The sequence below is a fragment of the Cinclus cinclus genome, chromosome 25 (genome assembly GCF_963662255.1).
Source record: "Cinclus cinclus chromosome 25, bCinCin1.1, whole genome shotgun sequence".
In the NCBI taxonomy this organism is placed as follows: domain Eukaryota; kingdom Metazoa; phylum Chordata; class Aves; order Passeriformes; family Cinclidae; genus Cinclus; species Cinclus cinclus.
The window spans coordinates 7,426,112-7,450,446 of record NC_085070.1 but is presented as its reverse complement, the minus strand read 5'-3'; the positions used below and the strand labels follow the sequence as shown (position 1 = coordinate 7,450,446).

General features: G+C 42.5%; 2 protein-coding genes across 10 annotated transcripts in view; both read right to left on the bottom strand.

Moving 5' to 3' along the window:
* LOC134053564 (vacuolar protein sorting-associated protein 11 homolog) overlaps positions 1–5,050 on the bottom strand; it is an 11,882-nt gene extending 6,832 nt beyond the window's left edge. The window contains exons 1-7 of one of the 3 annotated variants that reach the window (XM_062508629.1): positions 4,897–5,050; positions 4,472–4,629; positions 4,154–4,289; positions 2,920–3,083; positions 2,572–2,819; positions 1,075–1,276; positions 644–795 (exon numbers count right to left, since the gene is read on the bottom strand). In XM_062508629.1, the coding sequence (XP_062364613.1) occupies positions 644–795; positions 1,075–1,276; positions 2,572–2,819; positions 2,920–3,083; positions 4,154–4,289; positions 4,472–4,629; positions 4,897–5,050 (1,214 nt within the window). The remainder of the gene's footprint in view (positions 1–643; positions 796–1,074; positions 1,277–2,571; positions 2,820–2,919; positions 3,084–4,153; positions 4,290–4,471; positions 4,630–4,896) is intronic. The other 2 variants (XM_062508628.1, XM_062508630.1) reach the window with 2 other exon arrangements.
* On the bottom strand, positions 4,191–24,335 carry LOC134053565 (probable ATP-dependent RNA helicase DDX6). 7 transcript variants are annotated; one of them, XM_062508634.1, is made up of 14 exons: positions 24,223–24,335; positions 21,800–22,263; positions 20,402–20,465; positions 19,844–19,948; positions 18,495–18,624; positions 17,875–18,021; positions 17,517–17,615; positions 16,869–16,987; positions 16,248–16,376; positions 15,800–15,916; positions 14,245–14,308; positions 13,276–13,377; positions 12,261–12,444; positions 4,191–4,289 (listed from the first exon to the last, which is right to left on the bottom strand). In XM_062508634.1, exons 2-13 carry the CDS (start codon positions 21,997–21,999, stop codon positions 12,269–12,271), a joined length of 1,452 nt encoding a protein of 483 aa, XP_062364618.1. In that variant the 5' UTR covers positions 22,000–22,263; positions 24,223–24,335; the 3' UTR covers positions 4,191–4,289; positions 12,261–12,268. The 7 variants fall into 7 exon arrangements, with proteins under 7 accessions (XP_062364618.1, XP_062364615.1, XP_062364620.1 ...); XM_062508631.1 differs by lacking the exon at positions 4,191–4,289 and adding an exon at positions 8,624–10,817; XM_062508636.1 differs by lacking the exon at positions 4,191–4,289 and adding an exon at positions 8,624–10,817 and having other exon boundaries at positions 12,261–12,377.

Here is a 24,335-nt window from a genome sequence, read left to right as displayed (position 1 = left end):
CCTTCATTTCAGTCACATAACTCAAAGTCAGCTTTAAATGCTTATGCTCTAAACATGGAGCAGTTCAGTGACAGTTACTGTGATAGTTAAAGCAAGTTAAGGTAAAAAGACATTCTGACTTTCACTAGATTTCAGGGACTCTGGAGCATCAGCTCCACAGTAATGTAACACTTTGTGGCATTTAAAGTAGTGAACATGAACTTTTTCAGTAAGCCCCAAAACAAGGCTGCTCTGAGTTCTAGTTTTAAAAAACCCAAGATGGTTTAAAACTGACATTGAACTGCTTGAGTACTTTCCAACAAGACTGCCATACATGGTCAAATTCCATCATCTATTTGCACAGAGTGATCCCTTCTCTATAATGATGTCACCAGATCCCACTCCATCCCAATGGGCCTGCATTATTCACGTTAAAATACCATCAAAGAGAAGAATTTTATCCTAAGGTGTACAAAGCAATTTTCAAGCAACTTGTTAAAGATTTTTAGTCCCCCTGACATCTTTGTACAGGTATAATTTCTACCTCAAGTCATACTTTTTTTCTATTTTGAACTGTTTTTCTTCCTGGGCTGAAACAGAAACCAAAGCCTACGTTGCTCCTACCTGTACTACACCATCCCAGCTCCACAGGACCCTCACCTACCGGATATACTGCTGGATGGCTCCGTCATGGTTTCCCTTGTTATAGAGGTGATCACCATACTGCCGGAAAATCTCCGACAACCCATCGCTGTCCAGGTGGTGGCTCTTGGCCAGGTTAATGGCCATTTCAAATAAGTTCTTTCTGAACAGCATCTGTTAAATACATGATAAGAGCAGTATGAGAGAAATACCACCCCACAAAACAAGTTAAAATGCACCTGGAAAACAAGTTGTTTCTTCTTCTTCTTCTTCTTAGTGCATACATGAGCTTGGGCCTTTACCAATTGTCTTACAACACTGGTTATACTGTAAAGCTATTCACTCACTTGTTATGTAATTCACTTACCTGAACGGTTCAATTTTTCAGTCTGCAGAGCCAGTGCAATCTTACAGACATAAGGCAGAGACTAATAAGAAAACAAATTTACATGCCTCAAGTTTGGTTTGTGTATCCTTCTCCTGCAGTACATGGATCTTCCCATCTCTGGTCAATACATAGAGAGAACCCCACTCTGCCAAGACATCCACTATATCATCAAAGATTGAGCTGTATGCAATGAATTTGTTGCACAAGTCGTAGATATTCAGGACTTGTTTTTCTGAATTCTGTGCCTCGTTCCCAGCAAATTCTGACCTGGAGAGCAGAACAAAGTTTTAGAAAACAGAATGAACATAACTTGAAATCTCCATACCTATTCAAACTAGGGATGTATAGAAAGCAAGATAAACAGAGTTCATTTAGGTAATTAAACTAAGTGGATCCAGAGAGAAACCACCATGCATTTATATACAAATTCCATCATCCTGTTACACTGAGAAATTCATAGGACTGGAAAAAAATCCCACTAACTCAGCACACTTAATTGTGCTACTCTCACAATGGAAGTTAATCAATATATGGGTCTGGATGAACCTCAACAATATCTGACAGAGTTGCAATCTGCCCCCAGGAGCAAAGCTTCACAGGGGGGAGGAGGAAGAAGGAGAAGAAAGGAGGAGAAGGAGGAGAAGGAGGAGAAGGAGGAGAAGGAGGAGAAGGAGGAGAAGGAGGAGAAGGAGGAGAAGGAGGAGAAGGAGGAGAAGGAGGAGAAGGAGGAGAAGGAGGAGAAGGAGGAGAAGGAGGAGAAGGAGGAGAAGGAGGAGAAGGAGGAGAAGGAGGAGAAGGAGGAGAAGGAGGAGAAGGAGGAGAAGGAGGAGAAGGAGGAGAAGGAGGAGAAGGAGGAGAAGGAGGAGAAGGAGGAGAAGGAGGAGAAGGAGGAGAAGGAGGAGAAGGAGGAGAAGGAGGAGAAGGAGGAGAAGGAGGAGAAGGAGGAGAAGGAGGAGAAGGAGGAGAAGGAGGAGAAGGAGGAGAAGGAGGAGAAGGAGGAGAAGGAGGAGAAGGAGGAGAAGGAGGAGAAGGAGGAGAAGGAGGAGAAGGAGGAGAAGGAGGAGAAGGAGGAGAAGGAGGAGAAGGAGGAGAAGGAGGAGAAGGAGGAGAAGGAGGAGAAGGAGGAGAAGGAGGAGAAGGAGGAGAAGGAGGAGAAGGAGGAGAAGGAGGAGAAGGAGGAGAAGGAGGAGAAGGAGGAGAAGGAGGAGAAGGAGGAGAAGGAGGAGAAGGAGGAGAAGGAGGAGAAGGAGGAGAAGGAGGAGAAGGAGGAGAAGGAGGAGAAGGAGGAGAAGGAGGAGAAGGAGGAGAAGGAGGAGAAGGAGGAGAAGGAGGAGAAGAAGAAGGAGAATAGTAATAATAATAGTAATAATAATAATAATAGTAATAATAATAACAGTCATAATAATAACAGTAATAAGAATAGTAATAAGAATAGTAATAAGAATAGTAATAAGAATAGTAATAAGAATAGTAATAAGAATAGTAATAAGAATAGTAATAAGAATAGTAATAATGAAGCCACATGAGCAAAAAGAACTCATCTGTTTATAGAGGAGCCCTACTTTGGGGAAGTCTTTCGGTCCTTGGAGACAATGATGAGGTACCCCCGATACCAGTGAACGATCAGCTTTTGTCCCTCGAAGGCAAAGCAGGGGCCACGTTCGTCTGGTTGGTAAAGGTACACACATTCATTTCCAGCCACGATGAACTGGAGATCCTGGGAGGGGTCACTGAGAGATGAACAGCGCAATCCACAACCGTGAGTGTCCAGCTCCAGGTGAGGATAGTCTTTCACTGAAAGCATATAAGACTGCAGAGGAAACTCGAGGGTTTGGGGATTGCTCTGAACTAGACTCTGAAGCCAACAGAATTTGCAAGTCCAAGTCACTTTTTTTCAACTAGCTTCTCACCTGGATGTTCTCTGTGGTCACCACAAACAGATGCGTTGTTTTGCCAGACTGTCGAAAAGCAAGGCCAGTAACTGGGTAACTGCCTTCGTGTAGGACCTGGGTCTTACTGTGCCGGTCTCGAGTGATGTCTCCTTTAGTAAGCACAATGCTCCCATCTGCAAAACCTGGTGAAGCGTACAGACTTAACTACTACTTTTACAACACACCTGAAATTTTAGCCAGCATAAGCTAGGGAAGCTCCAATCAGTGACAACACCATGATCACCAGCATGGTATAAAGCAAGGGGATTGCCACAGGTTGTCACACCACGTCAATCCTCACCAAATCACCCCTCACTGCTCCTGTTACAGTTCAGAGCTGTCACACAACTGCACACAGGATAGCACTGTTCAGCAAGGGTTAACTTGCTTTCCACAAATGAACTTCACATGCAGATTAATTTTGTTTGACTCTGTCTGTATTTTGTTTTACAAATGGCCTTCCCATGCTGCAACTGTAACTATAACTTCAAGTCCCTTGCTTATTCAAAACACACTACACCCTGTAAAAAAGCCCAGAGGGAGATTTTTTTAAGACAGTAAAATGTGCAGTTTTCATAGCTTGCCAACAGCCCCAGTCTTGTAAGTTGTTCCAGGGTTGAAGGCCACCATACACACAGGGATAGCAAGCTTTTTGATTACAGTGTAGGGACCAAGTCAGCTGAGAGCACTTGTACTCTCAGAACATTACTGCTCTTACTCTGTCCAAAGAGCTAAGCCCTTTCTCATGTAAGAAACATTACCAAGGAATAGTTAAATCCAGAAAGGGAAATTTGTTTTTTTCTTTGAAAAAAAGTTTGTATAACATGCCTGAAAAAATAACTCTGTAACATTGGGTATCACAAAACTCTTGCTTTTTCCTGTACAAACAGAAGCTATGTTTAGTACTAAGTTCAATAAACATGTAGCCTTACCAACTGGCAGGGAAAACAGGTTATCAACTAAAAATATGCACTTCCAAGTATCAAAGTTATTAGTGTAAAATATACAGTAGGCTAAATTTGCCCATTTATCTGTTGAGCTGTAGGATAGCATGAGATACACAGTATCTCAGCGAGAATAATGTAACAACTGAGTGAGAATAAATATAATCAGGATCTTCTATGCTGATTTTTGTGTTATCTATTCATGTTCCTTACCTCTCAGTAAGGAGTGTAATATTTTTCTTAAGCTATTACAGTTCAGCTTTACTTACCGATAGCCATGAAATTAAGATTCTCGTGGACAGTTAGGCAGGATACAACCGTGGGCTTGTTACCTGGTATTGCTGGAAAAATTCGTGTGCAGAGAGGATTACCACCATCTCGTTTCTCCAGGTTCCAGACTTTCACCTACAAACAATGACAATCTGGCATAAGCAAAACGTGGGGTATTAGAAGGCCACCAACTGGCATCAAAATGTTACAGGACCCAGAACGGACAAGCTACTTAAGGTAAGAAAGGGCAACTAAGATCATCCCAGTAGTCTTTAAGAAAGACACGCATTACAAATGCATTTTCCTCTCTTTGTCACTTCACTTACCAAAGGATTAATACCCTCTTCATCCTCACCAATAGAAACCAGGATACTGTGCTGCTTCAGCTGGTACAGATGCGTTACCCTTAGCTTGTAAGCTTGGAAGCTGCTGAGTTGTAGAGAGCGAGGCAAAAACCAAATCTGACCTTCCATATTTAGATCACAGTTAAGGCACATAAGGGGAACAAAGAAACAAAAAGCCCCACACCTCCATCCATACGAGAATCTGCACGCCACTAGAGCTACAGCAAATACTTCTGCAGAGCAACCCCGGAGCACCAACATATGCGGTGGCGGTTTGGGTTTTTTTTAGCTTAAGCGCAGCCGAGAACGGAAAGCTGCCGCATTCCCAAGGCCCAAATATCCCCCGGGCCGCGACAGACGGGCCAGGACTCGGTCGGGCTGAGCCCCGCGCAGGATATCTCCGAATACGAGGCTCCCCCGGCCCGAGTCGCACACTGTGATGCCCGGGGGCAGCGCGAAGGGCTTCGCGCCGGCCCCATCCGGCCCCGCCGGCTCCCTGACGGTCTCTCTGTCGAAGAAGACGAAGCGGCGCCACTGCAGGTAGGCGGCCATGACGGGCCGGCCGCGAGCCACGTGACCGGATCTCCGCCGCCCCCCCCTCCTCCCCTCCCCGCGCAGGCGCAGACGCAGCGCCCGGACCAGGACTGGAGGGCTCGAGCCCCGAGCGCGCCTGCGGGAACAGCGCGGGGCCCGCGGGGCCCGCGAGCTCGGGGCGGCGTCAGCGACCGCGGCTGAGGCGTTCTGCAGTAACATTCCTGCAGTACGGTAACACATACGTCATCTTTTGCATTTGCCTCTCGCCATCAAGACCTTAATAGTATATACAAAAAGGCTTGGAATTTAAACGTGGGTAAGAACTCATGAACCCGGGATATTTGCTGTAATATGACTAATTAGTTATGTGTTATTTGTGCCAGATTGAGTTTCATGGCTTAACAAAAGCAATATAGTAAATATATTAAAAATAAAGCTACACCTTTCGATACATGTGTAGGTTAGTTTCAGTGCAACCCCAGCAAACCAGAATGCATTCAGCATTTATGTACTTGCACAGTACCTCATTTCATTGCACCAGTATGCTTTTACTGCTCGAAGTGGGACCATGTTGTTTACAATCCAAAGTACTTAGTTACCATTATAGTAAATCCTGTACAAATCTTTAGTTAAATTGCTTAACTTGAGCTGTCAATTAAATGGTGTTAGGTCTGCTGTTAAATCTTTATGCATAAACCAACTGGTCAAGTCCAGGTCCCTGTTGAACAAGGGGGTCTGCTCTGAACCTTGTGACTCAAGGCATTTGTATCTTTCTTTTTCCTCTTCTCCCTCAGCCTCCAGATAGACAATTTTGGGTTGATTCGGCATTTCGGTTGAGTGTGGTCTGCTTTTACACTGTATGCTTGAACCATCTAGGCCACAGCAGAGTAAATCTTGGCACTGAACTTCACCCTGCTTTCGCTTTTACATTAAACCTGCTTTTGCCAACTCCTTTCCTGGTGATTTTCTGAAGCATCTTTAAAATATTCATTCCAACAACGAGACCCACAGCCTGCACAAGGTCTTCTGCTGCACAAGTAGCCATCAAGGGAGAGCTCAGGATGACTCCTGATGGAAGACACGAGGACACAACCTCAGCAGGACCTGCAGTGCTCCTCCAGCCCCTTGCAGAAACTCCCATTGTCAAAGTCGAGGCTAACTTGGCACTGCAAACAGACGCCACACAGAGTCCTCTAGTCCAGTGGAGACAAAGACTGTGGAGCATTTGACCCTAGAGAAACAGCAGCCATCAGCTCATCTGAGCAGAAAAAGGATGCCTCCCTCTCATGGACACACAGGAGAGCATTTTTTCGATTTATCACAGGCCTCCTTCTCTTGAGGCTTCTCTCCAAAGGTTGTTGCATACAACGCAGACTTTGAGTGTCTATAATGACACCAGCATGCTTTTCACACAGCACAGTTAAAAGTAAAAAAAAAAAAACAAAAAAAAAACAAAAAAAAAACCAGAACAAATAGGAGTTCCAGGGAGCTTTTATTGAGTTTAATTAACAAAATCAGGATTTTTCCATTCATCTTTTTTGCACTCGCAACTCATGAATCTCTTCACAAGTCAGTGCTACAACACATACAAAGCCAGAGAAAACACATTCTCAACAAAATCTTAGCTCCACTGGAGAGTTTGCCAATTGCCAATTTAACAGAAAGCCAATTTTCCCCTCCCTCCCGTGACTGTTTTGTAGACTAGACCATATTGTTTGCTGGTTAACAGTTAGAATATCAACCCCTTGTCTAGGGTCTACTGGATTATGACACTCCACTTAAATTGCAAATAATTTCTTTTCTTGAAATAAAAGTTCCAGTTTCTTTCAATAAGGGGAACAGTGACTATTTTCTTCTCCTGACACCCCTTCCCCAAAATTACTGGTTAAAATACAGCCAAGGCTGTATCTTAATAAACATATCCCTGCCCCCCCCCCCCCCCCCCCCTTACTCCTCCCTGACTTGTCTACAGCAGAATTTAACAATGCTTCCACGCAGACACATTTTAGCAATGCAAGAATGAACTGAGCAAAGCCTACAGGATAATCTGCCAAAGCCTTCTTGTGAAGTTCAGATGCATGCTCTTTGGTCCAGAGACCTGGTTGATTACAAAGATAAAGTGTGATTCAAAAAAGATGGACCAGAAGTTCACAGCAAGCAGAAAACTCCCTGCAGGGACTACAGTTGCCCAGCCTCTACCATGGCAGCTGTACTGCTGGAGTCTCTGGGAACAAAATTCACTTTGTTCTCAGGAAGTAATGACCAGCAGCCCCACGAAGTTCAGCATCAGCACAAGAACCACCACAACAGCAGCTCAAGAGATGTGGCATGACAGCTCTGTAACCTCTCTTACAGAAACTGAGGCAGGACAGCCATCTGCACAGGTCTGTGTCCTATCAGTCATTTGTAAAGAAAAAAAGTGTTTGAAGCATTTTTAAATCCTTGAAGCAGACACCCTCCCCCCCATCCCAAATAAAAATAAACAGAAGATCAGAATGAGATGATTTGATACCACCATATACACAACATGAAATCATGTTCAGCTTCCCTGTTCTTACCCACAGAAACAGTCACAGAGGGCAAGGAAAGATGCTCCCATCTCATTCTGGAAATTGAAATGTGTATTTGAGACCAACCCCCCCCCCCCCCCCCCCACCTTGGGAAAAGGCCTCCACAGCCACTGCAGTGCCCACCTGACAGTGGACACCCAGAGACTGGCCTACAGATTCTCTCAAGTGGCTGAAGACTTCATGACCTTCTTCACAGCCACCTCACCCAGTTGTGAAACTCCATTTCAGAGACTCAGAGTGACACTTTCAGACTTCCAATAAAAAAGAAATGCAAAACACATCAGGTTCTCATTCTCATCAACTCTGTCACAGGAAATATGTGAACCAGGGCTTGTCACTGAAGGCTCTGACTAATCTACCTGTAAAGGCTGGTGACCAGCAGAAACTGGAGCTCACAAGAAATCTCACGAACCCAAGATTTAGACACACTCCTTACTCTTGGGTAGGGAACAAAACAACCAAGAAAACCTCAAACCAAAATAGTAAAAAACAAAAACCCCAAACAAACAAACAAAACCCCCCACACACACAAAGAAAAGAAAAACAAAGAACAACTAGGATTATCCTAGTCTTCTGGAGCATCTTTCCATTTGCAAGATCACATCTGTTTGAGATAGCCTACTAGCACCAAAAATAGACTGCTTCCTTCTTGATAAGAAGCCACCTAAAAATGGTGCCCCCGATAGTTTAGGTAAGTGCCAATCCTCAATGAGAGGCCAATTTTAAAGTAATACTTTCAAAAGTTCTGTGCTTCAAGAGGGACCATCAATGCATGGCACCAGGCTAACCTACCACAAACCCATGCAGAGCACACACACCTGACTCAACATTGCTATCCTGCTCTTGTTACATGTGCATGCCCTGGTGAGATACAAAATTTATTTACATTTTCATGTCTTTGTTGCATTAAAATGATCCCTCTTCTATCTGGAAAATCATAAGCTGGCTGCAGTACAGGAGCAATATTTTACTTTTGGTCGAAGTTACCACCCATAAGCTCCCGCCCCCCCACCCCCAAAAAGCACCCCAAAATTGTTTACATTTAGTACCTGCCAGTCAGATGTAAGCTATGTGGCTCACAGAGACCAAGCTCTTGAGTTTGTACTCTAGTGCAGCATTTGCTACAATTATGGAGTCACTGCTGACAAAAAGAAGAAAAATATCCCGAACACAAAAACCTTTCAATCTTGTAAAGTTGTTGTCAGGAGGCACCTAGCTTCTATTTATGATCATCAAGGAAAGGGATGGCTAGTCCACCTTGTGATTCCAAACTATTTTACTCCAATTCAAAAAAAGGGTTAAAATGGGGAGAAATTAAGACAATTAAATTCTGCCTCAAAGGTAAGCAAGCATGGTGTGAGTGCAGCATCTGTATATGCAATAAATGACTGAGCAAAAGGGACTGCATTCACCCAGGTGCCTCCTGACAGTGGTGGTTAACAGGCTCAAAGGGATTTTAAAAAAGTAATTTTTTGATTTGTCTCACTCCTTTTGCCTGTAGATCAGGCCAAACATCAAGCATGTTGGGAGGGGCACAATTTAAAGCAACACTACTTGACCAGAAAGCACTTTTCAGCCATATACAATGCAAAATGCAAATAGCAACTCATGGCAAACCAGAGTAGATGGCAAGCAGCTTCCTGCAGCTTCTGATGTTAATAGGTGTTTGCCCTCACCTGCCCACAGTTCTGCACAGAGGCCACTCCAGGCAGAAAACAGTGCTACAAGAAGTTAATCAATTCCACAAAGCTCCAGAACTGTCAACTGATGTACGTAAATTTTTTTTTTTATGGTCTCTCAAACCCAAATCCACACCTTACGTATATACTGCTCAGCGACACCCACTGGATTTCCCTCACACCACGGTGGAACACAGGTCATGGACTCCTTCAGAGCTTGTCAAGTTCCTCAAGTTTCTAAGGGGAAAATCAAAGAGCATCTCCCAAAAAGCTGAGCTGTGGATTTGGAGGCCTTGGAGCCCCACAAGTGATCTCTTCCATACGAGCAGTACAGGACTGTTGCTCCCACCAGAGCAAATCCACCCTGACAAGGGACACCTGTAGTGGCCTGCAGTTCAGAGGTCAGAGCACTTCTCATTGTTTAAGTGTTGCAGGAAACTGAGCCCCTCTCATCTTTAGCTGCTCCCATAATCAGTCTAATCCCTTTAACCTCAGCAACCTTCATCATAAACAAAAAAGTTATATATGAACCCAAAAAGAAAACAAACATATTTACAAAGTTTGTACAATATACACATCTGATTTTCTATGGGACACACTGCACCAGAAGAAAGAGGGCCATGGCTCTGAAACAAGTCTACCTATCAAGTGCTGTAACTACTAATGAAGACTTATGGAAACCAGTCTTTAGTGTTCTGCTAGAGCACAGGGCTTTTCTTATGGCTCCTGCAAAGGATCACAGGCTACTCTTTCCTTCTGGAGCTATGATGCTGCACCTAATCAGCCCAGATTTTATGTTGTTTTCATTTTAAATACAGATATTTACAGTTTGGGTGAACTGCAGATGCATATCAACTCCTCCAATAAAAAAAAATTAAAACTACGTAAAAAAAAAAAAAAAGGTAAGTTGAAGAAAAAAGTAGTATTATCAATAACCAACACATTTCACCTCCCAGCCCTAGGCTTGAGTACATGGGAAGGAGGAGAAGGGGAAGAGAGGGGAACTTTGACCTGAAACCAAAAACAGATGTTGATTCCGTGGGCTGTGTCAGAAAGGTGATATTCTGAATGGTCTCATAGCATAAGGCACTTTGCACGAATAAGTAACAAGCTCTTCAGCTTAAAAAACAGATGAGTAACCAGGGAGAAGTTGAAATGCACTCAGTCAATGGTTAAAGAATTTGAAATAGCAGACAAGCTCGTGTTCATCAAGATTCTTCTCTTTCCAGGGTTTCTCTTCTTCCCTTGCTGTCCCTCCCGCCCAAAGAACAAAATTTAAAACCAGCAGTTAGTGCAACTAATGTTCAATCAGCACACAGTGCAAACAAGTGGAAAAACAAAAAGACATTTCTCCTTTTATCTTCTTTCTTCCTTGCTTCCAAATTTAAAGAGAAAAAAAGGCCGAGCTCTTTAGTCTTCATAGTTCCAAAATGAAAAGATGAAGAAAAACCCACAAAGAGAAGGGTATCCCCAAAGAAACGATGTGTCACAGATCTGGATCATAGGGCTTCACCTTCTGGCATGTGTAATCAAAGCCTATAAATAAATAAATAAATTAAACTAAACTAAACTACCAAACCCAAAACCACCAAAAAACGAAACCCCCAAAAAACAAAACAAAAAAAAAAACTCCAAAAACCCCAACCAAAAAAAAAAAAAAAACCAACAACACACAACCAGAAGACCCACAGTTAAACTGGTTCTATACAAATCAGAACACAAAGTGATGAATCACATACACTAACTATGCAACAGCTCTCAAAAGGCAAAGGGCATATTGAACAGCTCAATCCCAGTTTCAGCTCTGTAAAAAGAGGTGCTGCTAATGCCCTTCTCTACCTGTGGAACATGATTACCTCCTGGTTTCATGCATTTAGGAAGCAGCAAACTGCTGTCTGGCAAGGTCCCAGCATTCCCCTTAGAAAGGCGCCCAAGAGCCTGTTCCACATTCAGGCTGTTTTGTATTCTATTTATTTATAAAAAATGGAGAATGTTTAACCATCAAAACAGAAGCTTTCAAGTCAGCTTGGTATGATTATCTAGGGCTATCCTTGGATGATTTCAAAGAAGGAACCATAGGTTCATTTCAACACTATCGAGCAGTCTATTTCTATAGCCACTTTTTTATTTTTGGTTATCTGAAAAGAATTTCAGCAGCTTCACTGGTATTGTCTAATTCATGACAACTGCTGAGAAGAGCACATGTAAGAATGATTTTCAGCCCAAATTTTATGGTGATGGATCTTGCACAAAATCATCTTAACTAAGGTCAGATGATCATCCTGCAGCCATTTAGCTTGACTGCAGTCCAGGGCAAATCACCTTCCCATTAAAAGGACTTAACTCAGCAGCTTTTCCTGAGACAATGATCAGAAAGGGAGCACTTGGGCGAGTCTCCAACAGTGAAAGCGCTTTCTTTAGAAATTACGTGGACGACCTCAAGTGGCAGCAAAGACGAATTACAGCTTCACTCCCTACTTCTGTTCACTTGCAAAATTCTATGACCCAAAGAACACAAGAGGCACCTTTTGCTTGAACCTGGTCCTTCTGGCTGCTGAGGGGCTTATTCTTCTGCTGATGTTCTGTTCTCATAGCTATCCATTCTATCTCCTTACCTTTTTGAGGACTACTTTCCTCTCTGCCCCTCACCAATTTCTCATTTCAGTTTAGCAATACAGAAAGAATTCATTAGGTTACTAGTACTCCATCCCTCTCTCAGCACCATTCCCCACTCCCCCCATTTTTGGTCTCTTTAGCATATGGTCAGCATTTCAACTAAAACAACTAAAAAATACTCATTCCTCCCCTCCCACCTTCAGCACATCATGGAATTCCTTGCACTGACATTCTATTCCAAACCCTTTTTTGACATTCAGAGTTTTTCATCATATCAGATTCCCTCTTCCCCTGAGGTAACAACACTGACACACCGACAACATTCCTGCCATTCAACACATCACTATTCAGCAAGGCACTTACCTACACGTTTACTGTTTCTCATCTTCTACAGGTTCACTGTGGTATTCTGCCACATACAAGCTCTTGTCAATGTTGCTTGGTATGGGTTTAATTTCAGTTCCCAACTGCTCCTCAATACTTTTCAGGTTGAATCGATCATCATAGGTGATCAAGTTGATGGCCAGGCCAAGATGACCAAAGCGACCTTGGCAAAAAAAAAAAAAAAAAAAAACCAAAACAAAACAAAACAAAACAAAAAAAAAAAAAAAAAAAAAAAAAAAAAAAAAAAAAAAACAAAACAAAACAAAAAAAAAAACAAAACACACACCTGAACTGAACTGAGTTAACACAGAGGCTGACAAAGAAAAAGTCTGCAGACTGTGGAGTTAGCATCATTCTGTGATGTTATAAACAAATCCAGCCACAGGTCTCTACACCTTTCACATCAGTTTTTGGTAAGGAGTTTTGTAGTGCTGTAGGAGTAAGAAAACTCAGGAAGTTCAAAACGCTCTGACCAAAGCTCCGGGATAATTACCAGCAAAAAGTCTTCCACAGCTCTTGAACAAGCCTCATCTACAAAGTTCAACTACACTGAGTTCCTCTGTTCATTGCCTTTCTTCACGGCATATTTTGCTGATTCCCAAACAGTACAAACATACCTCAGAACACATGCAGAAGAAAGCATAAATCTCTAGGTTTGAGATACTCTGAAGCAGAGATTTTAATATAGAATTTCCCCAAATGGCAAACAGGGGTAAAAGTAAGTCTCCTGAGATAAAAAAAAGATATGCCTTTTATTTTTTTTTTTTTAAGACCGCTCAGGCCAGTTTCAAGAGAACTTTCTTTTTTTTTTTCAGATAATATCCTCAGTGAGGACAGCCATCTGAAATGATACCCAAAAATAAATTTGTCAGAAAAATCAAAGCTACCTAAGGTAATTCTCAAATATAGTAATAAAACACCAAAAGCCAATTCAAGGCTAAAAAGCTTCACAGTCATCAGCAAAGTTAAGCCTAGAACAGGTTTCTCCTCTCACCTGATCTGCCAATGCGATGGAGATAAGTTTCTGCCAGCTTTGGGAAATCAAAGTTTATCACCACATTCACAGCCTGGATATCAATACCTCGGGTAAACAGATCTGAAAGACAATCCAGATCACAAAGAAAATTTCAATGAGCTCAAATGCTGAGAGTATTTAGGGTGTAAAGATTAACAGTGATTAAATTTGCTTTGTGCTAGTTTCCAGATATAAGCTTTCCTTCTATCAAAGCCAGTTTACCTACAATCCTGTTACAGCTTCCTCTTGCTCTGTATACATTATAAAATCAAATCATGTAAGAAGAACAATCAAAACCACCAGATCTGCACATCTAGGCAGAAACACTAACCACAAAGCTAGGTTTTTCCATGTTACACTATTTTGGAGCAGTTCTTCTTAAGCATCCCTTCACACAGAATTGTGCATTGCCACTGCCACATCAGATTTGAGACCTGAACTACATTCCACCACCTCAACTACTTCTCTTCTGCTTCTAGCGATTTTTGTTAAGGTGGCCCAGACATATTTAGTGAGAGCAGACACTTCCAGGTACTACCTAAACAAGCCATACAACAAAGAACTAAGACCATCCACAGGCCAGTCAAAACTACGTAAGTATTTAGAAAAAGTGAGCTCTAAACACTTAAAAGAATCAGCAAAACTTCACATGATCATAGTCATGGCTCTACTGATAAATTATAAAGCTTACGACCCAACAACTCAGGGAACTCTCACATGTGAAAACACTATTGGAGTAAAATGATTTGCTGGCAAGCTGCACCTTCACAAAAAATAAAACTTCGTATGCCTAAAGGAATGCTGCACCCTGCTACATGCAGGCTTGGCAAAGACATCTTACCATAACATCTTGTTTTGGTTTATTACAGCTAACTCATCTACAATACCTGGGCTAACGCACTTTCTATCACAAATTTCAGGAACAGGAAAAGGTTTAGGAACTCTTACCAGTGCAAACGAGATTGCGGCACAAGCCATTTCGGAAGTCATGGAATACACGATTGCGGTGCTCCTGGAAACACATACATGTAGCAAAGAGACACAAAAACTCAAAACCCACAAACCAACTGTTGCTCTCAGGTATATTCAGGTCACTAACACTCAACTTCAGTTGTGTAAATGTCTCCACCTTCTCTATAGAGAACAGCTGAGTTGAAACAAGATGCCAGTACAAGTTTTTTTAGTACTCCTTACCATATATTCTGAAGAATTAACTCTAGAGGGCCTTGATCCCACTTCTCAACAAAGACAATCAGCTGACTGCATTTTAAAACCTCCTATGGTGGCATCAAAACCATCTCAGAAAAGGACTATCTAAAGTTACAATTATATGAAATCACATCACAGAAGTTGAACTGATACTTTGACTGCTGTCTTTCCCCCAGCCCTCCCTTGCCAAATTTCACAGGTTTTATTAATTCCCTTAAAAACTGAAGCTGGCAGTTAACTTCCTGCTGCAATATGTAACATTTTTCACTACTAATTCAGAATTAGGGGTGAGATGAGCCCATTTTCTGTGAAGACTCTCCTCTCGCAAACACCTCACTTTGGGCCACACAAAGATAAAGTAGTATCATTGTTAAGTGAAATTCAGAGAGGGAATAAACAAGCTGAAGCCTTCTGCAAAAATATACCTGCACTTTGCCAAAAGATCATCTACTGACTGATCAAAAGCATACAAAAATCAGACACTGAGGAACCCACTTCCATATCTCTCTGTTCTCACTAACACCACCACTTCTGTTTCTGCTCAATTAATTACTGCTCTGCATCTGGCCCAGCAAACATTGGCATTACCTGTCAGCTGCATGAGCAGCAAGCCAGACTAGTTTATATAAAAGAAGTGTTTCAAAGTGCTCCTGTTCTACATGCATCAATTTCAGCCTTCTGAGATCTTTTAACAGTGTGAATCTAGAGGAAGTATGAGCTACTACTGTACAGTTAACAGAAATCTCTTCACCAGCAAATTTGCAATGTCATTTTCCACCAGCTACACCATAGCCACAAGTGTCTGGTCACCATACACCAGCCACTCCTTTCAGCAAGAGATTTGATCCAACTCATCTCCTCAACTTCTGAGATTCTCCTGCAGCCACAGTGCAAGATTACTGTTTGCAAAGGGTACTCAATGGGCTATGTATTGGGGTTTCTGTCATTTAATTCAGGCCCGTTTTCAACTGAGGGAGTTAACACTGTATGCTCTACCCTGGCTCCCCATGCTGCCAAGCAAGGCAGCAGCACCAAGAACTGTGCCTTCTGGCTGCAGTTTGTGCTTCCACAATTAAATAATTAACCTGACCTGAAGCAGTCAAATACCAACTGCCCACCTACACTGAACAGTCCAGAAAGAGGGGGAAGGTTGGCAGTGGGTATCTAAAACCAAACCTACAGCAAAGCAATACATGTTTCAGTTTATGAAGAACATGCAAACTTAAAGCAAGCATGACACTTAATTCAGCAATTCAGTATAGCCTGGGATGGGATGAACAGACTTCATACTCACCTGCCTCATTTTAGCATGGATATAGAAGCAGGAATAGCCCAGCTGGGAGATCTTTTTGGCTAGCAATTCAACCCGTTGAGAGGAGTTGCAGAAAATGATCGACTGGTTAATCTGGAGCTGAACGTACAAACAATGTTCTCAGTAAATGCAGTTGTTTTACTAACAGAGTATCCCAGGCATTGTCTAAATCCCTTCCAAGAACAAAGTGCAGCAGGTACGCTGCTGGTAATTTACATCAGACATATTTTTGTATAGAAAGGGAAACAATTAAGAAAGTTCTATAACACAGAGATGTTGGACAAGAAGCATGCATTTTTAGCCTTAGATATACAGCACATTTTGACCAAGAAAAATTTTCATTAGGCTGCCTTTGAAACACTCAGTCTTACTCTTGGTTCCAAGAGGGAAAAAGCTTCTGGTATGTTCCTCACACAGCCCCACTCCTTACCCTGGAAAAGAGTGTATTGAGGCAGTGCACTTTCTGACGCTCAGTGACATAGGCATAGTACTGAGTAACTCCCTTCAAGGTCAGCTCCTCCATCAGATTAATTTCGTAGGGTTTCTGTAAATGGGAATTCTGAAAAATAAAGATATTGATAAAGCAGGCAGATCTACATGCAAAACAGTGTAAGTAGTTCTCACTCTATAGTACACTTAACTTCCTCCAAGGCAAGGATGCACTACTTAGCCACTCACTCATCATACTAGAGTGGAAACAGACGGGGTGGGTAAATTTTCACAAACTGTTACTTACAAACCCAGAGTGAATGAGCAGCCAAACAGAACCACCCTCCAGAAGCAAATCCACACAAATGACGTAACCAATACACAAGTGGAAAACAGCACCACATAGGCAAAAACTGCACACACCTAGCTTCCCATTAATTCAACTGCAGGTCAAAAACAGCTTTCAAACTTCTGCCCTAGACTTAGGCTGATTTAGATAAAGCCTGTGAAGTTTACATGTATTTAAATAACTGAGCACTTACAGCTGTGCATTGCTCATTCACACCCTTCCTGCACAATGTCACCACCATCACCATATCTACTTGAACACATCTCCACTCACCATGAACTTCTGCACACTCAAAGGAAAAGTGGCTGAGTAGAGCAAAATCTGTCTGTTTTTAGGTAGCGTGAGAATAATGTCTTCCATTATTTGAACAAAATCTTGAGACAGCAACTTATCTGCCTGTAACAACAGAAGTAATAAACAGCAAGTTAAAACAATGGCGTTAAGATTTCAGTCTTTTGGTGGCTACACATTTGGGGGAAGGGGAAAAAAAAAAAACAGTTACCAGGGTACCAACTAGAGTCATCCAAGAGCTTTCACACAACTATATTTTCTCTCACTCATAAGCTTGTACGCTACTGGACATTCATAAATCAATTCCATATATTACATGGTAAGTGCAGCTGATTCATTATAAACAGTAACCATGAAATGAAATGCATTCCTTTGTTGCAGAACAGACTGTTATTGTATTCATCAGCAAAGACAGGAGAGGTAAATCTTCCTAGGCTGTTTTCTTAAAAGACTTAAATGCAAAAATTTCCTACTGTCAAAGTAGTTTCACAAAAATACTCAGAAACAGAGCAGACCTCACAATGTCTCTAAGCAAGTTTCAATCACTGCTGTGCACCAAAAGGACACTCACTGAGACACAGCATTCCTTTAACTTGGTGTTAAAATCCCACAACATTTAACATAAGGAACTTGCCTCATCCAATACTATCATCTGGACATGCTCAACTTTTGCTACTCCTTTCTTGATGAGATCAAGAATTCTCCCAGGGGTAGCTATCACCACATGCACTGTAAGGGTAGAAGAGAAAAAAAGAAAAAAAAAAAAAAAAAAAACCACACGTTAAGGTGATTAAAACTGTGTTTCCTTCCACCATTCAGGACCATGTTTCATATGAACACTTTGGAAGAATGATAACAGTATAGGAACAGCAAACAAGACATTGTAGTCTGTTCCATAACAGGCAAACAGCAACAAGCAGAAATTCCATGACCACATAGTAAAAGCCACAAAGAAACAGCAACCTCAGAGTAGCTGAAGTGCTCTGACCTGTATCATCAAGTCTCATAATGTCATCTCGCAAATTGGTTCCTCCGGTTGTTGCCATCACTTTGGCACCTCCCATGTGTTTGCTGACTTGGATACAGATTTGACTGACCTGCAGGGCTAGCTCACGGGTGGGAACAATCACCATTGCTAGAAGTTAAAAAAATCACTGTCAGTTACTAGTAACGTCCTGTATCTTAAATACTCATCCTCAGAGGAACCAGATGCTTTATGAAGTCAAATAATGAAAAGCACAGTTTAGGAACTCCACTCTGGGTATCCTGAACAAGGATAACCAGGAATTGCTTTTGATAAGGCCAATTCCATGCAAGGGTTCTCCAGCCCTTGATGCTCCCATTGCACAAGCATCCCAGCCAGCATGCTGGCTCCACATCCACTTCCCAGGGCATGACAGAAAAGTCTACAAGTCTTCTTCTATTTAAACCTTTTGAAAGCAACTGTGGGACTTTATAAACTCCATCACTCCCCATTAGCTTTCTCTGGAAGTACAAGCAGATTACACACATTGCCCCATTTCATTAACCAGTTTCAGATTCAAATCTCTTATGTAGTGACTGACACCACTACCTGGCTGCAGCCAAGTGAGATCCACCTCAACTGACCTTGTATATTGTCCTTCTTTAAGTCTAGCCGTTCAAGTAAAGGAATGAGGTAGGCTCCACTCTTGCCTGTTCCATTTTTTGCTCTTGCCAAGATATCCCTACCAGATAAAGCAATGGGGATGCTCTCCTCCTGAAATGCAAGGACAGAAAGTGCATGAGCAATTAATCATAAGCCATGCTTCACTGAAGAGGATGACCAAATTTAAGTCCCCTCACTAACAGTGTCACATGAAATCTGTTACATGACCAGTATTATTACTATCCTGTAACCACAAGCATGACAGACTCATAACAGGAAGAAGTTAAACCCATCAGTAAAGAGCTCCCCAACACATTCCACTTAGAAATCCTTACCTTGCCTGATCGTAAGAAAGGGATCAAGTACCACAGGTAAACCCATACTAACACACTAAGAAAAAAGTGAAAAACCAGGAACAAAAAAAAAAGTGAAGAGACTACGACAGTCACTAGCAAACTCCCCCTATGGAAGAGGATTCCCACCTACATCTGAATATCAGAACCACCTCAGCCCATGGGATTCCAGCCTCTACAGCACTGTGATAAACTTCTCATAAGATCTTCAGCCATCCAAACACAGGCCCCACGTATTTTTAATTTTACTACCTTTTTCAGCAACATCTAATGAAATCTCAGCCTTTTGGAAAGGTGCCATCCTGAGAATCTGTTTATAAACAAAGCAAGCCATAGCTTTCTCATGCCTTAAAGATACAAGGTGGCAGAGCTGTGTCAGTGATAAACCCTGAAAGACCAATAAAAGAGTTCAACCCTCCACCCTCCCCCCGAAGTTAACATATGAACAGTTCTTAATAGAACTGTTATAGAAGTAAAAGAAAGATGGAGGTACAGAAAAGCAAACTTAGTATGATATTAATCTCTCTCCCACAGTCTTCCTAAATCTTCCACAGGATTACAATAAAAAGAGCCAATACTGTGATAAAGCCATAATTATACTTTTAACAACTAACGTTATATAGCCAATGGTAAATCAGTTTTGGAAAATTTATAGAACAGAACCCTGGGACTATTTATGTGAAAGATGTTACTGAACACACAATTAACAAATTAACACCTCCAGCATGAAAAGGAAAATCCAAGTTAACTTCTCCAAAAGTGCAAGGAAGTCCCATCACTAAGTAACTCAATGAATGACTTAGTGATTTAGTTGGGGGTTAGAAATTCTTGCTTTTTCCCAAGGGACTCCAAGTTTTTATGTTCAAAGCTTCAGTTTTCCCCAATGATGATGCAAGTATTGGACATTTATGCATAAGAATGTCAATACATTTATAGAAGTCAAAAAGCAGCATTTAAGTAGTTTGTTTGCAAACAACCTGAATAGGAGATGGTTTTTCCCAGCCCATTTCAAAAATTCCCATCAGCAACTCCCGTTTCAAACAGTAATCTTCAAACTCATTTCCTTTTGTGGAGGTCACGTCCTGAATAATCAAAAAAATAAGCACATCCATAAGATCAGGTCATATAATCTACAGCTGTAGATTAATCTTTACAGAAATACACAAAATACTATACAGGAGTTCCCATTAACCCATACAAAACCCTACAAAAGCAAAGGAAACACTCGTTTTCTCAGAACCAAACACAGCTCCTGAGTGTACACAGCAACACCTTCCCATCTGCCTTGCACAATGCAGATGCTGCCTGTGTCATGCCATAATACTAATAAAGTAAGAAATCCACAGTGGACTCCACTTCTGAGCTTTCCAAGAGAAGCATCACTCACGAGCAGTTGAGAGAATAAATTAAGTCTTCATTTAAAACAGCAGGAGCTGAACTACCTTTTAGCCTTCGCTCAGGAAAAGTATTTTACCATTGCAAACTCTCCCACAAGTTTTATTTAATATTTATTCCTACAATTCAATGATCCTTACCGAAGTTTTGATTCTCAAATCCTTTGGAGGGAGTTTTAAAGTCTTCTTCCAGTCATCACCAGGTCTACAGCAAAATACAATGAAAACAGGTTTTCCAATACTTAATATTTTGATTTTACATTTTATTTTCTTAGATACAGTGATGATAGTCTAATATTTTCACCTCCTCAGAGCTAAAAGCATCTACACATATGAGCTCAAATATTCTCTGAGCTAAGCAGGATGTAACAGGCAGAAAACTGTAAACAGACAAAATCAGCCGTCTGCCAAACAAATCTGTGAAATATTTATCCAGTCATGATTCAAGTGCCATTTTTAGGGCACTGAATCAAACAGTAGAACAGATTTAAAACTGAGCACTTACTCAATCATATAACAGAAACTGGCTATAATAAGTTCACACAAAAGTATTTCGTGACTTAAAAGCAACCACTCCACTTGTTGATCAAGCACCTTTGCTCTCAGTGATATTTAGATACCCATCCTCTCTTGAAAGCCACTGTAGAGTGGAGACCAAGTCCTCCTCGTCACCAGCTCCAGGAAGTTAAGTGTGAATTTTGATGAGTTTAATTCACAACATTCATTAGAGTAACCATGTAATACATTAAAAAAAAAAAAAGGGGGGGGGGGGGGAGGGGGCAAGTTGGGCAGATTTTGAGAACCCGAGTGTTCCATCATGCTTTCTCTGAGGAGAGCTGGCACTTCCTTCGCAAATAATTAACAAAATAAAAACCAGTGCTGTTCAGAGGAAGGAGGATCCATGGAAGAAAAAAAGAAAAGCAAGGCATTACCATACCGTCCAAGTATTTTACCTCTTCCAAAATTCCAACCAGCACACTTCCAAAACTAGCTCGATGGGAGCAGGATATCACAGTGAGACTATCCTCTCAGCTCAGGCTTGGATGAATTAAAGCCGGAGCATTACAATGAGACCAGGTGCTACTATTTCAGATCAATGACAAAAGATAACTGACTTTAAAGCATTTCTCACCACGACAGAAAACTGCAACAAACTGAAAGGCATACACAACTAGACTGAGACCACTTGGCATTTCCTCCTTGGTCTTAAATGTCAGTTCAGGTCCTTCCCACTCCTTCCCACTTCCCTCTTGAACCATTCCAAAAAGCAAAGAACACAGGATTCTAAAGCTGGGCCACCTCTGCCAGTGGCTCAGAAAAGCACTGCATCAAACTGGATTTTCACAACAATTGCTGCTGGAGAGAAGCTCGCACAAGGAAATACAGCTTTTTCTCATAATGTACATCACAGGAGGATACTTCTAACCACCCATGTCACAGAACAACAGAAGACAACATTTTCCACGTGGGAATCCAAGAATGCTTTCCCATCCACGACTTTTAAACATTCCTTTTGTGGCAGCTGATACAAACACTTACTTAATAGTGGTGGTCATACTCTGTGCTTGCTGTTGAGTGCCATTATTGATTGTGTTGGCATTTTTCAGCTGGTTCATCTGTTGCTGAGTTTGTGTGCCTCCACCTCCTGGGCCCCCGCTGGGTTTTACAGGGCCTCTCAACTGCCCATTCTGACTGGATAGACCCATTATAACAGGGTTCTCTGTTCTGGCCGTGCTCATGCTTTTATCTTTAAAGATGTCTTTTTAGACTTCAAAACTTTGAAAGTCAGTACAGAAACTGTAATAACAGTTTATTAGACTCTCCAAAATGAAGAGATAAATAAGTCTTGCTCAATATATGAGTCCTTTATTGCAATGCAGGCAAGCACCTGTAAGTCACTCAAAAGTAAAGCAGTAACTTGCTCTGATGCACTGTGGAACAACTTTTTTTTAAAAAAAGCCCTCTATTGAAGTTGATTTATATCAGAATTCACTTGCTTCAATCTGAAAGAGAAGCAGACAATAACAATTAGTATGTGGGTTTTTGTCTACATAAATCACATCAGTTTACTTCTGTATTTTAAGAAAAAACTCTTTTCCAGGCAGTGTGCAACAATAGTACTTGCTTTTTTGTTTACTCAGGGATAATTATAAAGACATACATCAAACTTTTTTTGCCTTTCCTTTTTCTTCTAACATCTTCAGACACCAAAGAAAACATCGCAAACTTTCAGTGTACTTTCAGTGACCTTCCACTACCTGACCCCTCTCATAAAGCAACCACTAAGTGTATCAATTGTTTTGATGGCTCTTCAATTCCCCCACAAATTCTCCCACATCCGGGATGCAGCCAACCAGCCCTAAAATGTGAACAATAGTGTTATGCATAAGTTTGTGAGAGGAAGCAAGATTATGATATCAAGTGGACATTGCAGATGGAACTGACAAAACCCTTACATTACTCTGATTGCCTGTTTGGTTTGAATGGGAAATATAAATTACATAAACCCAAACCAACAGCTTACACTCCTCCAACCCCAAATGCTAGCTCAACCAGGTTACCCCCAGGTTTACACCGGATACTGATTTAAGGCTACTCAGAACAGAGATGGAACTACACTATTACACTGAACTGAGAGCAGCTGCCTCTCTGAGTCCAAGTGACTGAGCTTGAACTGAGGCAATAACGCTGCTGGTTACCCAGCTTCTGCCTGTGATCTTACCTTCCTGCTGTCAGCAACAACTTATGTGGTGCTCAGAAGACAACATTTCATACACATGACTTAACATTGACTCTGTATGTAACAGAAAGGTTGCAAAACTGTGGAAAAACAATACAAAGTCTGCCCCTTATATAAAGCAAGCATAGACCAGAGCTAAAGACTGCTTTTGGTAGTACGAGGGAGACAAAACGTCCCTAGTCCAAAATCTTTTGGAACAAAAAGTAGGCATGCCTTGAGCATCTGCATCTTGGGAAAACACAAAGGAAAAAACATCACACTAATGCCTCCTAACCTCGGCATTCACAGCAAAATAAATGTTTTCCTAATGAATAAAAAGGCACACTGAAGAGCATTTCAAGAGAGCAGAAAAGGAATCCAGAGTTCCCAGCTGCTTTCAAGTGTGTCAATTCTGGCTTCTAGCAAGATTTTGAAGTTTGCGATACTAGGATTTTCTGGTAGCTAATTTTCAAGGCATCTTGGAAGATATATTTCACTTGGCCATTAACTTCGTAAAAACAAGACGAGTTACGAAGGTAGCCAGAGACGCTGACTGGCTCTCTGGCAATGAGACCCGACTACCAATCCCAAGTTCTCAAATAGTGTAGGAAATGAAACCTCTCAGTCCCCTATGCCCTCATGCTCGTAACAATCCTTTACAAGAACATAGGTTAAAAATAACGCACAGCCTCACGGATCCCAACAAATCTCCCCGTTCCGATAAAAGAGACGCCACCATTACGCAAATCAAGGGACTGGAAAAAAAGGGCCTCCGTCGCCTATCTCTGCTCTCCGGGCGCGGGCGGGCGGCCGGGGCAGCAGCTCCGGACCTTTCCCTTCCCGTCGGCTGCACCCGGCACAAAGGGAGGCCCAGAAGTGCTCAATGCGCCCGGTGAGCCCGGGCCGCACTGCAGAGCTCCGGGGCCGAGCGGTGGGCCCGGTGCCGCCCGCCGATCGCAGCTGCGCCACACCAACATCTTCCGCCCGCGAACAATGGAGCGGCCGCCGCTTGCCGCCCGGGTCGGCGGGGAGCGAGCGCCGCCCGGCCCCGCCCCCCGGGGTCCCCCAGTCCCGCCGCTCACCGGTGCGCCCAGGCCCAGCCCGGCCGTCCCCGCCCCGCCAGCGGCGCCGCCAGGCCCCGCTCAGGCCCACGATCTCGCCGCAGGCCGCAAGGCGCGGCCTGCCTGCAGCAGCCCCCACGCCCTGCTCCCATGTAGCCGTGCCCGGCCTGGCCCGTCCTCACCGCCACCAGCCGCGCTCCCCCTCGCCCAGGTACAAAATCCTCTCGCTCCCCCGGTGCCTTGTTATGGCGACTCGACGCTCCAAGATGGCGGCTTCCTCCTTCCTCCCGTGCGC

What these genes read in the sequence shown, in the direction of transcription:
- LOC134053565 (XM_062508634.1), bottom strand. Translation starts at nt 21,999, where the DNA reads ATGAGCACGGCCAGAACAGAGAACCCTGTTATAATGGGTCTATCCAGT. An exon ending in GATAGTATTGGATGAGGCAA is followed by an intron (nt 16,988 to 17,516) that starts GTTCCTTATGTT and finishes TGTTACAGGCAG; the next exon opens with ATAAGTTGCTGTCTCAAGAT. An exon ending in TCAATACACTCTTTTCCAGG is followed by an intron (nt 15,917 to 16,247) that starts GTAAGGAGTGGG and finishes TTGTACGTTCAG; the next exon opens with CTCCAGATTAACCAGTCGAT.